At 42.3% G+C, this 16,989-nt stretch overlaps 1 protein-coding gene across 4 annotated transcripts in view; it reads right to left on the bottom strand.

Annotated features, from left to right (window-relative positions):
- Positions 1–16,989, bottom strand: part of LOC108704998 (receptor-type tyrosine-protein phosphatase alpha) — a 79,799-nt gene that overhangs the window by 27,384 nt on the left and 35,426 nt on the right. For 3 of the 4 annotated variants that reach the window (XM_041580719.1, XM_041580721.1, XM_041580722.1), the window contains 5 exons: positions 9,785–9,964; positions 6,093–6,362; positions 2,891–2,994; positions 2,309–2,498; positions 852–945 (listed from right to left, as the gene is read on the bottom strand). In XM_041580719.1, the coding sequence (XP_041436653.1) occupies positions 852–945; positions 2,309–2,498; positions 2,891–2,994; positions 6,093–6,362; positions 9,785–9,964 (838 nt within the window). The remainder of the gene's footprint in view (positions 1–851; positions 946–2,308; positions 2,499–2,890; positions 2,995–6,092; positions 6,363–9,784; positions 9,965–16,989) is intronic. The other variant, XM_041580720.1, reaches the window with a different exon arrangement.

Genomic DNA, 16,989 nt, shown 5'->3' with positions numbered 1-16,989 from the left:
CACCCAGATTAAATAAGTGTTTTTCTGTTATTTCCCTGGGGGATAGAGGCGTTTATACATAGGGTATAATTCAATAGCCCCCAAAACAAAGGATTTTACACAGTGTTATCCTGTGTTACCCCAAAGGATTCTTATTATATGTAGTGTTACCTGTGGCAGTGTTATTTTATGACTTTTCGGGTCTTTCCAAGTCTCACACTAAATGACTATCCAGCGACTAATCTCCCCGAACTGCTTTCCCCGTCTTCCACCTGCTAGAATGAAAAATCGCCTGTGGCACATCATTTTCCGAAGTCGCCCGAAGTTTCCTTGTGAGGCAACTTCGGAAACCGAAACACCGCACGTTCCATGCCGCAGGCAATTTATCATTCTAGCAGGTGGAAGACGGGAAAAGCAGTTCGGGGAGATTAGTCGCTGGATAGTCATTTAAAGTGTGAGACTTGGATAGACCCGAAAAATTCAGGGAGATTAGTCTCCCCGCAAAGAAGAGGCGATTAGTCACCAGGCAACTAAATCTCCCCCAATATCCCCATGTGACCTTACCCTAAGGGATCAAATAGGCATTTCCTCCAGTCTTACCCTAAATGACCTTCAGGCTGGACCCGACCCACAGTCTGGGAGTCACTGATTCTTGCAAAGGATTTGATACATAGAGTGTTTTGTACATTCACAATTATTCTGTTACCCCATGTTACCCCGAGTGTTGTGCCACCACAATTAATTGCTTTAATTCATACACAATTATCCCGTGTTTCCTCCAGTGGAATAAATGACTGTGTGTTCTCCCGGGGGGATCAATGTTATGTGAAGAGCAATGATAAGAATAACAGGTCTGTTCCTTCATGACTAACCTGATTGGTCCGTGCTGATTGGGAACAGGATAAAGGATAAACATGGCCGTCTGTTTGTCTAATTTGATCTCATTCATTTGGTGCTTCAGAGGTTCTGGTCACAAAGAAAGGATTGGTGGGACCCATTGGATTGTTATGATTTAATGTAAATATGCTTTAAGTGTTATACATTATACCATTATATTTCAAATATATGATTGGCTGCCTGTGATAGTGGCTGCACACGCCCAGTCAGTTCCAGTCCCTACAGTAAGTACACACTTACCATAATGACTTTCAGAATATCAGGGGAACAAAACGTTACTGCAGGTTTGAGGGGTGAAAAGCCCAATGGAAGGGATAAGGTTTTGTGGCTACTGAAGGTTTCTATGGCTTATGGCACACAGGGCAATTACCCCTGAGACACCCTTGTTGGGCCCAGGAGTGGGAGACAAGGGGAGATAAGACTTGTAGTTACAATATATTTGCTCCAATCGGATGGGACTGAGGTTTATGTGCAGGTCACAAAGACATACAAGATGTGCCTTAGAATTAGGAAGCTCCATAATACCAGAATCCTCTATTTTTTATTTGCTAAATGGGATCCATGGGAACCTTTTCTTGGATTCATCATTTTATTTGTATAATGGATTAGTCAGAAGTTGATCTTTGTTGCAATACTGCCCCACAGTAATAGACATGTAGTAGAGCCTTTCCCAGCATTTGTGACATTACATTTACTCTCATCTACTTCTCAGCTTCTTCATCTTCATCTTCCCATCTTTTCTACGTACAGCCATGTTTCTTACATTACATTTTACAGATTAGCCAGAGATTATTTAGGGTGGCACCCCAGAGAGGTGCAATTCCGCTTCTATTTCAAAGGCGTAATTTGGCTGCATCAGGCCCACCCACAAAATAATCTACTAAGGGGCCCGGCATGAAACCCCCCCTTTCCAGGCTCTCACTGCCTCTATTTTAAAGGTATAACCCCCCCCCCAAGACGGTGGGATCTACTGTATGGGTAGTTACAATTACGCTTAAGATTCCTAACATGTTTGAACATTTTGCCCAACACATTGTGGTCCTACTGTAGCTCCTCATGTTTCTGTGACTAACATTAGTCCTACAAGCTGTATCCAGACATGGGGTCAGTACCTCCAGTGACTACCTTGATGGGGCAAACTCTGTCTGTGCTCACTAGCCTGTCAGCCTCTGAATATGTCAGTCTGCTCCATTTAAACCTGGTCTACTTAAACCATCTTGGATTTTAATCAGGTCAAAGAAGTTTTTCTATTCTAACCCAAATATATAGGTTCCTGGGTCTAGGACTCTTCCCTACAATCTTCTCTAGGGGCCCTCTCTGTGGTCAACCTTAGGGGCTGCTCTCTAGTGACTGATTTGCAAATTGCATTTATTTATTAAAGAATATATTTGACCTCTCACATGACTATTGCTACGGATCCCACAATCCTTACCTGCTATAGGAGTCTCATGAGTCCAGACTGCAGGTTCCCCAGGTCCAGCTGAAGTGAAGCCTTGGAGAGTCACAGTGTAATTGGTTCCATGTTTGAGCTCCATATTAAACTCCCTCACGTTGGGTCTCAGCCAATGAGATTCTGTTTCACTGAATGACAAGTCGTATTCTCTCTGGGCCGAGATGTTCAGCTGATCAGATTAAAGACAAATATTATATTTTTATTCATTCCAACCATTTCCCCATTGTAACTAAATGATATTGTACCATAAAGCAGCACTTGTGTAGACCCTCTTTATCTTCTCTCCCACAGCAAAGATAATAAATAAGGAAAAATAAGGAATTACAAACCAAAAAAACAATAAGAAAGATAAATGCATGAAATATGCCCCATGGGGCTATGGGAATGAGGCAGGACTGTGTAGGAACAGATAGAAAGGGAGGCAATATTTTGTACCCTGATATTTATTCAGAACAAATGGGTCCCTATAGATGTCCTGACCCCCATTCTCCTGTAGCAGCTGTGCTAATAATAGTGGGGTACAGGGGTGGGATCACTAATATGCATAGAGGTCTCTGTTACCTGGTACCCAGTAAGAACTCCATGTGTCTCTGACAGTCGCCATTTAAGTATATTATTATTATCATTAACACTTGGACGCTGAGTGAAATCTGGTCTCCCCGGAGCTGAACAAAGGAGGAAAAACATAAATATTACAGGTTAAACAAACATCACCCATGTCACATGCAATAATTTCCCTGAAAACAGAAACAAGGGGAAGCAACACAAAGTTAATCAGGATGAACCCTCAGGTACCCTGTCTGTCCTATCTACACTAACTGACATTATAATGGCAAAGTCATTCATGTAACTGTATTTACTGGTCTGCACAGAATTGTCAGCTCATATGGTTTTATCTCTTACTTTCATCCAGCACTCCTTTACTGTTTCTGGCCATTCAGGTCTAGCAGTCCATAGCAACCAGTGAGCATGTCAAAGCCAACTCATGATTGGTTGCTATGGGTTACTAGACCTTTTGCAAGTGTTGCATTGTTTAAATCATTCCCCTTATGGGTTTCAAGCAAACATCTCATGTCTGGCATAGCCAATACTCCCCCATTATGGATTTCACTAGCCAATATAAATGCGCTGCTGACATTACTGTTCTATTACTGTTCAAAGACTTTGAGATATCATGTGTCTAACACTGCAAATGCTAAACAATGATTCCAAATCTGAGGAGCAAGGAGCCCAATGTGGCATCATCACAACTTCATAGGATTGTCACACGGGAGACTGGAGAAACATGTGGATTAATGACATTTTCATAAAAAAATTATATTTATCTTTGTCATTTTTTAATGTTATTAAAAACATACACATCCATATACAGACACACCCATACACACATGCACACACACAGATTTATACTTTATCAATACTTTATTATGAATTTAAAGGCAAAACTTCACAACACGATGCCCTATTCAACAACATATGTCCCCTAGGCCCCTTATCCGACTTGGAGCTGGGGTTATTTTTAAAGGGCAAGTATCACGAAAAATGAAAATGTATTATAAGCTTCATCATAATGAAATAAGAAACTTTCTAAATATAATCAATTCAATATTCTGCATAGTTTCCGAAATAATCAAGTTTATATTCACTATCCTTCTCTCAGAATCTGTTTCTCTTCATTCTCTCTTCATGCAGCAGTTGGGTGTCAGATATTCACTGACAGTTACATCCAATATATCTTATAGGGGGGCTCCTTTTGCCTAGAAGATGTATTAGAGGTCACTCTATTAAACTCACCAGACATCATGTCTCTCTACATGCAGGATTTGTGCAAAAGCCAGTTATTTTGTTACATTTTGTTTGTACTGGAATCAGTTGAGTGACCTCTAATACATCTGCTAGGAAAGGAGCCCCCCTATAAGATATATTGGATGTAACTGTCAGTGAATATCTGACACCCAACTGCTGCATGAAGAGAGAATGAAGAGAAACAGATGCTGAGAGAGGAATAGTGAACATAACCTTGATTATTTCGGAAACAGTACAGAATATTTAATTGATTGTATTTAGAAAGCTTTGTATTTCAGTATGATGAAGCGTATATTACATTTTCATTTTCACAATACTTCCCCTTTAAATAAACCTTTTCACCTGGAGGACCAGAAAATAACACTGATAATTAGTTGCTTCATTACAAAGTGTAGGGGGGTCCCTAATACAAGATACAGCTTACTGGGACCAGTAACCAGATTTTAAATGATCCCTAATGACTGTATGTAGGGGTGTAAATGTGAGGAGCTATGCCCTGGAGTGGAATATGTTCCCACTGGCCCAGGGGTAGTGATTACAGTCCCTCGTCTATAGGAGCAGAGGTTCAGTGTCCAATAAGTAACAGGGCGAGTTTTAGCTGCTGTGAACAAATCAAAGAAAACAAACAAGGAGACATTAGGGGAAGCAGAAAGACCAGTATTAGTTGTACAAAGGGAATATGTTTGTGATAAAAATGAAAAAAAACCCCACAAGAGCTTTGATATAGATTTGACTTTAATACAAACAGATTCTACTCAGAAGAAACTATATTGTCCCAATCAATGGTTGTTTGAATAGTGCATTATGGGGAAACCATTGGCCCACTTGGGAAAACCTGGAACCCTCATTCCCAGGCCAACCAGAGATCAGAAATGTTTTTGGACAATCCAATAACAGAGTGTAAATAGCTGAGACACTTATATACCTGGCGACCAATAAAGCTGGAGGGGCAGATGACTTTCTAGTGGCACAAAATCAGCTTCAACACAAGTTGCCTGTGTCTAATCTTCCAGAAACACTAAAGAATTCTCTAAACATTAGATCCCTTAATTCCTCATTCTTCTCAGCAATAATTATACAAATTATTAAATAAGGAAAAGACCTGGACCTGTGTGACCCCTACTGCCCTATCTATATGATCTCTCACTGATCATCAGGTGTAGGATAAAAAGTCAAGTTACAATGGGGGTACAAGACAGACCAATCCCAATGAATCTGTGGAATGTGATTGGGAAGAATCAGGGAGGAAATAGTACTTTATGATGAATATATAATTCTGTTTGTAGCACATGCGGAAGACTCCCCCATGTCTGCCTTCGATATACTCACTGAATTTGGGACAATGAGTGGATGGCAAGTCAGTGAAAGCAAATCAACCCTGTTCTCTAATTACAGACCAATAACATCCCAATAATGTCCTGTAAATTGTTGGTGGCCCCAATGGGAAGGGAGGGAGGGTACTTCCCAACTCATAAAACTATTTCATGGCCACAGAACTCTTTGAAGAACTTTATCCAGACATGGCCACCCACTGATAATCCTCCATGCTACAATGTTTGCTTCATTGAGACTAATCCTATTGCCCCATACAGATGTCTATAAGTCCCACATCCCATTCCAGTGGTACTAGAAAGTACAATTAAAATGTGGTCAAGAGTAAAAAAGAAACAAACAACCTTCCTCTCATCTTTTCCTGAAATTAACCCTTTGGAGAAATTCCAATCTTCCTCAAACATCTTATGGACTTTTACCATCACAGTTACATCTAAATGATCAGACTCGGAAGCCTTTCAGCACCATTGTGTTTGATTTATGTAGAGTGCAACTGAATTAACTTTGATCATTGCTTTTGATGCAACATCCCCCCTGTCAACTATAATGATATTTAATGTAATACCAGAACCAGGCACAGATCCCATTTATTCCTCCCAGTAAATACAGGGGAGGTCATTCCTACCTGATTCCTTTGTCCTGATGGTTCTTCTCTCCAGTTCTGTCCATTTTCCTCTTCTGTTCCCAAAGAAGATTATTATATACTCAGTGTAGGGCTGTAACTCACTGAGTGTCACTCCCTCTGTCCCTATTTCTGTCTGACTCTTTCCTTGGCTTTGCCCCAATGTCTCATAGGAAACACCAATGTGCCAGTATGATTGGCAGGGCCCAGGGCCACATTCCCATTGGAGGGAGATGCTGGTGGGAGTGACACGTGTCACAGTTACCTGGAAAGCTGTAAGAGTAATAGATTTGTGTCAGTACATTGTGCTGGGAACTGACCCAGTTGATATACAGTAAGGATATAAAGTGTTATTAGTGGGGGTGCATATTATTTACATGACACTGAGCCTAATCCCCTCAGTGTGTCATAGTAACATAGTAACATAGTAAGTAAGGTTGAAAAAAGACACATGTCCATCGAGTTCAACCTTTTTTTTTTATTAACTACCTATCTGCCAGTTGATCCAGAGGAAGGCAAAAACCCCATCTGAAGTCTCTCCAATTTGCCTCAGAGAGGGAAAAATTCCTTCCTGACTCCAAAATGGCAATGGGACCAGTCCCTGGATCAACTTGTACTATGAGCTCTCTCCCATATCCCTGTATTCCCTCACTTGCTAAACACCATCCAACCCCTTCTTATACCTATCTAATGTATCAGCCTGTACCCCTGATTCACTTCCCAGCTCTCCCTGTAACACCCCTTTCCCTCCTCTAATCTCATTGGCTCCCTCCTGTCTGCTGGGAGGAGCTACTGGTGAATAAAGCATCCGACCCTTCCTTGTACCTATCTAATGTATCAGCCTGTACCCCTGATTCACTTCCCAGCTCTCCCTGTAACACCCCTTTCCCTCCTCTAATCTCATTGGCTCCCTCCTGTCTGCTGGGAGGAGCTACTGGTGAATAAAGCATCTGACCCTTCCTTGTACCTATCTAATGTATCAGCCTGTACCACTGATTCAGGGAGAGAATTCCACATCTTCACAGCTCTCACTATAAAAAACCCCTTCCCAATATTTAGGTGGAACCTCTTTTCTTCTAATTGGAATGGGTGACCTCGTGTCAGCTTGAAAGACCTACTGGTAAATAAATCATTAGAGAGATTATTATATGATCCCCTTATATATTTATACATAGTTATTATATCACCCCTTAAGCGCCTCTTCTCCAGAGTGAACATCCCCAATTTGGCCAGTCTTTCCTCATAGCTAAGATTTTCCCTTTACCAGCTTAGTTGCCCTTCTCTGTACCCTCTCTAATACAATAATGTCCTGTTTGAGTGATGGAGACCAAAACTGTACGGCATATTCTAGATGGGGCCTTACCAGTGCTCTATACAGTGGGACCCCCTCCTCCCGTGACTCTCTGCCCCATTTAATATAACTCAAGACCTTATTTGCCCCTGATGCTGCTGACTGGCATTACCTGCTACAGACAAGTTTATTATCTACAAGGACTCCAAGCTCCGTCTCCATTATGGATTTGCCTAGTGCAGTCCCATTAAGGGTATAAGTGGATATTGTTACATCCCAGGTGCAGGACTTTACATTTATCAACATTGAATCTCATTTGCCACTTAGCTGCCCAGATTGCCAGTTAGTCAAGATCCTGTTGCAAGTGCCACATCCTGGATGGAATTAATTGGGCTGATAGTTTTGTCTCATCTGCAAACACTGATACATTACTTACAACACCCTCCCCTAAGTCATTAATGAACAAGTTAAATAAAAGTGGCCCCAATACTGAGCTCTGAGGGACCCCACTAAGAACCTTACTCCAAGTAGAGAATGTCCCATTAACAACCACCCTCTGTACCCGATCCTGTAGCCAGTTTCCTATCCATGTGCAAACGACTTCATTAAGCCCAACAGACCTTAGTTTAGAAAGCAGTCGTTTGTGGGGCACAGTATCAAACGCTTTGGCAAAATCCAAATAGATCACATCTACTGCCCCCCACTATCCAGAATCTTACTTACAACATCATAAAATGCAATCAAATTCGTCTGACATGACCTATCCCTCATAAAGCCATGCTGATTGTTGCTCATAATGCCATTCACTAGGACAACATTCTGAATGTGATCCCTTAACAAGCCTTCAAATAATTTGCCCACCACAGATGTCAAGCTTACTGGCCTATAATTGCCAGGCTGAGATCGTAATCCCTTTTTAAATATTGGAATAACATCAGCTTTTCTCCAATCCATAGGCACCATACCAGATGACAGTGAATCTGAGAAAATCAGAAATAAGGGCTGGTCTAAAACTGAACTAAGCTCTCTTAGAACCCGGGGGTGTATGCCATCAGGCCCTGGAGCCTTGTTTACATTAATTTGTATTAAAGCTTTATGAATCATATCCTGAGTCAGCCACTGACTAGATTGAGCTGAGCCATTAGTGCAGTTATTAAGTGAGCCTGGGAACTCAGACTCCTCTATTGTATACACTGAAGAAAAGAACTGATTTAACACATTTGCCTTTTCTGTATCTGTTACAACCATACTGGTACCATTATTTAATGGAGCAACACTCTCAATCTGCATCTTTTTACTATTAATATATTTAAAAAACTTTTTAGGATTAGTTTTCACCTCCACCGCAATTAACTCTTCATTTCTTTTCTTAGCCTTCCGGATTGCTGATTTACAACATTTATTACAGTGTTTATATTCATTAAATGCAGCTTCTGTCCCTACAGACTTGTAGCTATTAAATGCCTTTCTCTTCTTTCCCATTAACTTCTTTACTTCTATATTAAGCCACACAGGATGATTCTTAGAGCTTCTACGTTTAGTCCTTAAGGGAATAAATTGAGAACAGTAATGATTTAATATCAGTTTAAAGGACAACCATTTCTGTTCTGTGTTTTTAGCTGAAAACCTAATGCACCAATCAATACTCTGTAGGGCAGCCCTCAAGGCACTAAAATTAGCTTTTCCAAAATTCATGGTTATAACATTATGGTCACTATTACCCAGGGGTTCAATGATTTGCACATTTGCTATAAGTTCTGGCTCATTAGAGATCACTAAATCAAGAATAGCATTTTTTCTGGTTGGCTCCTCAACAACGTGTGCTAAAAAATTGTCGTGCAATAAGTTTATAAACTTGTTCCCATTAACTGATCTGGCAGTACCGTTGCTCCAGTCAATATCTGGCTAATTAAAATCCCCCATTATCATTACTTTACCCAAACTAGCAGCCTTTTCTATTTGCATCAGGAGCTTATCCTCCTCCTCGTCACTTACATTAGGGGGTCTATAGCGACCCCTACAATTAATTTGCTGGATTCTTTACAATTGGTGAAGAACTCCACCCACAAGACTTCTGCCCCCTCATTTTCTAACATAACCTCCTCCTTTATATTAGATTTAAATCCTGCCTAACATACAGACATACCCCTCCTCCTTTTCTATTGCCTCTGTCCCTGGAAAACAAAGTATAGCCACTGATATTTACTGCCCAGTCATGTGACTCATTCAGCCATGTTTCGGCCACACCAATCACATCATATTTTCCTTCCATCACCAGCAGCTCCAGTTCTCCCATTTTACCAGTCAGAGTCCTTGCATTTGTAAACATACATTTAATACTGGCACCATATTGAACATATGACATGTGCTCCTCCCTGTCCTTGTTATTTGTATCAGTACTCACCAATACAGGGGTTTAACATGTTCCAGTTAGGGTGGGCACCACGCCATTCACATGTAATTGCCCCAGATATGGCATGATACCCCCGGGCACAGGTCACTGTTACAAATTCCCATTGATCATAGAAATCTTTGTTCAGAGATAAAGGATTGATTCCTGGTCCTGTCGGCTTTGCACATTGTTCTGGAAATAAAGAGAGAGAATAGAAAGGAATGAGGGAGATTTAAATTGTAATTTGAGCAAAAACAGCTAAAATGGGGAGGAAAAAGAACAAATAAGAGAGAGTGTTATAGTAGTGAAGGGATCAAGAAAGAAACCAGTGTATAAATTCACATATAAATAAATAAGGAATTAATATAAAAGGAAACATTGGATACAAAGCTTGGCACTCACTAAGTATTAAACACAGTATTTTATTTTGATGTTGTGAAAAGCCATAGTTACAAACATATCCCCTTTTTCAGCAGTTACAGGGAATTAGAAGAACCACTAAAGGAGAAGTTCATGAGTACCACATTTACTAGTGTCCTTTCATTGGAAATTCTCCTAGAGTGTGCCAGGGTACCAAACATTTTGCAGTGGTCACTCTCTATTGGGTCACACTACAGAAATCCATGGCAATGATATCTAATGAAAGGTTGGGTCGGGCCTGTGGCAAGTAACAAATCCCAATATTCATCCTGCTTCCCAGTAACTACTAAAGGTCTGACAAGAACCTCTTGTAAAAGCAGCATAATGATTTGGGTCAGTACATTGTATAGAGGAATAACCCAGTTGATGGGCCTTTGCTCCCACCCCTGAACAAGACGGTCCCACAGCTCCTATTAACTGTGGCAGAGCAAGTACTGGAAGCCAAAGTAGACAATAAAGTTGAGGAAAGTATATTTGAAAATGAGGAAAAGTACAGTAAAGCTATAGCATAGGCAGTAAAGATAGATCGACTTGTCACAGTAGTGGCCCCACCTGAAACTACACTCAGTAAATACAGTCTCCACCTCCCCTGAGATTACAGAAGCCTTTTCAAACTACAGGTATAGGATCTGTTATCTAGAAACCAGTTATGCAGAATGCTCAGAATTACAGAAAGGCAGGCTCCCACAGACTCCATTTTATCCAAATAATGCAAATGTATAACAATTATTTCCTTTTTCTGTGTAAAACAGTCACTTGTACTTGATCCCAACTAAGATATAATTAATCCTTATTGGAGGCAAAACCAGCCTATTGGGTTTATTTCATGTTTATATGATTTTCTAGTAGACTTAAGGATCCAAATTACGGAAAAATCCTGTAATGTAAGGTATCCCAAAACTCAGGGCAAACACCAAGGTCTCAGTCACGGCTCACAATTCTGCCTATAGCAGTCACCTTTCATTTTGGGAGGAGCCCTCCACTACTCAGATGGCACCAGGTCTTCAAATGAGAGGACCAAGGAGAGAGTTTTGGGCAGACAAGGGAACAAAACAAGTACAGGGAAAAAAGGGGAGTAGTTAAGGGACAAGCCGCGGTCAATGCCAAACATACAGTCTGGTAGTGTTGGACCGAGCCAGCCGGACACTGGGAAAAACCCAGTGGACCCCAGCCCTCATGGGCCCCACTGGCCCAGACTGGCCCTTCCCCCTGCCCAATCACATAAAGAAGATGGTATGCGCCAGTGGGGGGGGGAGAGGGACAGATGGGGCCCTGCGACCGGGGATGGCAGCCCCTGGGGGGCGGGGGCCCTGATGTGGCAGCCCCGGTGGGCCCTGACCCCGTCTGTCTGATCCTTGCAGTGCGGTACAAATTCAGGAGGCAGAGATCACAGGCCGAGGTCAATTCCAATCAGTAACAAAGTACAAAGTCAGGATCCATAGAATGGTCAGGCAGTGAATTAGCAGAAGTCAGGGAAAGGCAAGGGTCAAAGAACAGAGATAACAAGTATAAGTGCACCCAGGAACAATTAGGAAATAGACCTACATTGGGCAGTGAGTGTTTGGTCGAGGTCCCTGTAAATATTTGAATTTCACATCAAGTTCAATGACGTCAGACATGGCGCAGTGAGAAAACCGAAGAGGACACGTGCATTGGCAAGACCCACCAGGAAGGACGTGAGTGTCAGGCATCCCCACTGCCCCACAAGACTACCAGGTACCTTTAAATTACCCCCTTTCTATAGGGGCTATCGGACCCCTAGGCTTAGAGGAAATTAGGCCCGAATATCAGAGACAGGGACCATAACCTTTCCGATGTTCCAGATATTGTACTTTACCTCTGGAAAGGTGAAAGTCCACTAACCTCTGCACCAAATATTCAGGCTGACCTTCAACAGAAATCAGAGGAGGAGAAGAATGCCACTGAACAGCTCTGGCAGGCTTTAACAACGACACATGAAAAAAATAGAAATTTTAAGTTCATGAGGCAGTTCTAATCAGGGAATACTTCGGATACAGGAAAAGGACCAATGAATTTAGGTCCCAGCTTGGCAGAAGGAACATTCAGTGGAATGTTCTTAGAAGATAATCAGACCCTGTCATCAACTTGATACTCAGGTGACACTTTATTATGTCTATCAGAGACTCTCTTTTCGGCAGCTACTACAGAAGATAATGAATTTTGAACCTTCTGCCAAATCTTAGAAAAGGGATCAACCAATGGCAGGAACATCTGAGGAATGACCAGAAAATTAAATGACTCTACAGTGATAGCCAACAACAGTAAAGAATGGAGAGTGGACAAATGAGTAGCCCACAGAAGAAAGTCTGCCTATTATGACTGATGATTGGAGACGTAACATCTGAGATATTGCTCCAAGGGTTGCGTTGATCTTTCTGTCTGGCCGTTGGTCTGGAGGATGGTAAAACTTGTAGGCACAAGGTTATTTTAGGTGATTACATATATTATACACCCAGATCAAGTGGATTTTATGCCTGGAGAAACTACTGCAGTATATTTTAGGTCATTATTCACAAACAAATTACATTACAAATTAGATACAAGAATGCAAACAGAGCCGGACCTCCAGACTGCCCCCCACAAACAAATGCACATCCATGTGTTTGTTGGAACTTGCTAATTCGGACTAGGGGTAGACAACAGGGAAGGTACGTGCCTAGTGCCCCCAAGCTTTGCACCTTAGGCACATGCCTCTTCTGCCTACTCCTAGTTCCATCCCTAAACACAGGCTCCGGGGTAATATTATCAACACCCAAGGTGACAGAACTCCAATTTAAAACTATGGAGGAGATAACATCACTATATGCTGCAAATAGTCTGGGACTCCTCCTGACCTGTAGGTAATTACTGATTATGGGAAATATGTTGTCTTAACAATAAACAAAGACAAGTCAGCCAAACTGTATCATCACAACCAATCTCCTGTAATAGATGGAAAAACCTGAGTGGCCTGGACCTCCAGAATTATAGTACTATTATTTGGCCTCACAAATATCTGTCCCCAAGAATCTGGGGAATACTTATATAATAGTCCCTATAGATCAGGACAGTGTCGGACTAGCCTGCCGGGGCATAGGGTAGGATATTGGTAGGCCCCTGCCTTGGTGGGCCCTAGAGCAGTGAACATTGATTGGGCAGTGGGCCCACACGCCGCTGCCCACATCACAGTGCAGGAAGATCAGTGCAGGAGCAGCAAACCAGCTCAGAGCAGCAGCAAGCATGTCTGTGTCTGCCCAGTCTGACTCTACTTAAATTACTGGAGTAGAGCCGGCGAGGACCACGTCACCTCCCGCTCTTAGACATGGTGGCTAGGCTGCCTGGGTGTGCTGTGCGTCCCCTGATCTGCCGGGGCGTAAAAAAAAAATTTCGCTCATGCGTGCATGCGTACCGTGTCCCTGCATTCCTGTATGCAAGTGGCCCGTAGGTTTGTGACCCAGTGGTCCCCCAACGTCCATTCTGACCCCGGATCAGGAAGTATGGCACCAAAACCCCAGGGGAGTGACTGGATTACTGCTTAGGTGTCCTCTTCTGTCTATATCAGTCACCTTTGGCTTTGGGTCTGGCCCACAGCTACTCAGGTGTCTGTAGGACGTACTGCATGAGAATCCAGTACTCCCACAGGAGCAGGCAATGGCCCCAAATGTATATTCTAGGGGAGGAGCTGATAAGAAAGGGGCTGGACCTAGTCAGGCAGGCCGGGTCAAAAACAGATAACAGAATCATGAGGCAAACTCAATTTCAGGAACAAGCCGGTCAGAATCAGAATGTTACACAGGGATGAGACCAGGAGTCAAAGGAACAGTTGAAAACTAACCCTAAAAAGTTTGTTAAACATATTATTAATAAAAAGATGCAGGTTGAGAGTGTTGCTCCATTAAATAATGGTACCAGTATGGTTGTAACAGATACAGATAAGGCAAATGTGTTAAAGGACAAGGAAAGGCAAAACAATAAAATCCCATTTTTACTTTCTTTAATGAAAAATAAACCTATCTCCAATATACTTTAATTACAAAAATGTGTAGAGTTGTTATAAGAAACCTGACTGTATTCAGTGAAATTCTCCCTTCATTTACTGCTGTGGATAGGAATTGTCAGACGGTCCCTAACTGCTCTGCAGGGAAACAATCATACTTATGAACAGCAGGGGGAGCCCCCGCCTTACTTCCCAGCCATGCAGAACTCAAGCAGCTTTGTTTATGACGATCCCTAAGCAGCCCAGACCACACTGAGCATGTGCAGGGTCAGGGTCAGGCCAAGATGTATAACAAAGTTACAAGATGGTGACCCCCAGTGGCCAACTTTGAAAGCAAAAATCATTTGTTTGATTAGGCTTGTGGTGCAGTAAGTTCATGCTTATGTTTAGTATACAAAATACAGCATTTCTAGCCTTATTCTATTTTACACTTTCCTTGTCCTTTAAATCAGTTCTTTTCTTCAGTGTATACAATAGAGGAGTCTGAGTTCCCAGGCTCACTTTATAACTGCACTAATGGTTCAGCTCAATCTAGTCAGTGGCTGACTCAGGATATGATTCATAAAGCTTTAATAAAAATTAATGTAAACAAGGCTCCAGGGCCTGATGGCATACACCTCCGGGTTCTAAGAGAGCTTAGTTCAGTTTTAGACCAGCCCTTATTTCTGATTTTCTCAGATTCACTGTCATCTGGTATGGTGCCTATGGATTGGAGAAAAGCTGATGTTATTCCAATATTTAAAAAGGGATTACGATCTCAGCCTGGCAATTATAGGCCAGTAAGTTTGACATCTGTGGTGGGCAAATTATTTGAAGGCTTGTTAAGGGATCACATTCAAAATGTTGTCCTAATGAATGTCATTATGAGCAACAATCAGCATGGCTTTATGAAGGATAGGTCATGTCAGACTAATCGGATTGCATTTTATGATGTGGTAAGTAAGATTCTGGATAGTGGGGGGCAGTAGATGTGATCTATTTGGATTTTGCCAAAGCGTTTGATACTGTGCCCCACAAACGACTGCTTTCTAAACTAAGGTCTGTTGGGCTTAATGAAGTCGTTTGCACATTGAAACTGGCTACAGGATCAGGTACAGAGGGTGGTTGTTAATGGGACATTCTCTACTTGGAGTAAAGTTCTTAGTGGGGTCCCCCAGGGCTCAGTATTGGGGCCACTTTTATTTAACTTGTTCATTAATGACTTAGGGGAGGGGATTGTAAGTAATGTATCAGTGTTTGCAGATGAGACAAAACTATCAGCCCAATTAATTCCATCCAGGATGTGGCACTTGCAACAGGATCTTGACTAACTGGCAATCTGGGCAGCTAAGTGGCAAATGAGATTTAATGTTGATAAATATAAAGTCCTGCACCTGGGATGTAACAATATCCACTTATACCCTTAATGGGACTGCACTAGGCAAATCCATAATGGAGACGGAGCTTGGAGTCCTTGTAGATAATAAACTTGTCTGTAGCAAGTAATGCCAGTCAGCAGCATCAAGGGCAAATAAGGCTTGACTTGTATTAAATGGGGCAGAGAGTCACGGGAGGAGGGGGTCCCACTGTATAGAGCACTGGTAAGGCCCCATCTAGAATATGCCCTACAGTTTTGGTCTCCATCACTCAAACAGGACATTATTGTATTAGAGAGGGGACAGAGAAGGGCAACTAAGCTGGTAAAGGGAAAATCTTAGCTATGAGGAAAGACTGGCCAAATTGGGGATGTTCACTCTGGAGAAGAGGCGCTTAAGGGGTGATATGATAACTATGTATAAATATATAAGAGGATCATATAATAATCTCTCTAATGATTTATCTACCAGTAGGTCTTTCCAGCTGACACAAGGTCACCCATTCCGATTAGAAGAAAAGAGGTTCCAGCTAAATTTGGGAAGGGGTTTGTTACAGTGAGAGCTGTGAAGATGTGGAATTGTCTCCCTGAATCAGTTGTACAGGCTGATACATTAGATAGGTACAAGGAAGGGTCAGATGCTTTATTCACCAGTAGCTCCTCCCAGCAGACAGGAGGGAGCCAATAAGATTAGAGGAGGAAAAGGGGTGTTACAGGGAGAGCTGGGAAGTGAATCAGTGGTACAGGCTGATACATTAGATAGGTACAATGAAGGGTTGGATGCTTTATTCACCAGTAGCTCCTCCCAGCAGACAGGAGGGAGCCAATGAGATTAGAGGAGGGAAAGGGGTGTTACAAGGAGAGCTGGGAAGCGAATCAGTGGTACAGGCTGATACATTAGATAGGTACAAGGAAGGGTCGGATGCTTTATTCACCAGTAGCTCCTCCCAGCAGACAGGAGGGAGCCAATGAGATTAGAGGAGGGAAAGGGGTGTTACAGGGAGAGCTGGGAAGTGAATCAGTGGTACAGGCTGATACATTAGATAGGTACAAGGAAGGGTCGGATGCTTTATTCACCAGTAGCTCCTCCCAGCAGACAGGAGGGAGCCAATGAGATTAGAGGAGGGAAAGGGGTGTTACAGGGAGAGCTGGGAAGTGAATCAGGGGTACAGGCTGATACATTAGATAGGTACAAGGAAGGGTCGGATGCTTTATTCACCAGTAGCTCCTCCCAGCAGACAGGAGGGAGCCAATGAGATTAGAGGAGGGAAAGGGGTGTTACAGGGAGAGCTGGGAAGTGAATCAGGGGTACAGGCTGATACATTAGAAAAAAAGGTTGAACTTGATGGACATGTGTCTTTTTTCAACCTTACTTACTATGTTACTATGTTACTATGTAGTAATCAGAGTGACCAGAGCACCTAGGAGCAAGCAGACTTATAATGG

This window comes from Xenopus laevis, chromosome 1S, assembly GCF_017654675.1.
Source record: "Xenopus laevis strain J_2021 chromosome 1S, Xenopus_laevis_v10.1, whole genome shotgun sequence".
Taxonomy (NCBI): Eukaryota; Metazoa; Chordata; class Amphibia; order Anura; family Pipidae; genus Xenopus; species Xenopus laevis.
Note: the sequence above shows the minus strand (reverse complement) of the source record. Positions and strands in the feature narration are given on the sequence as shown.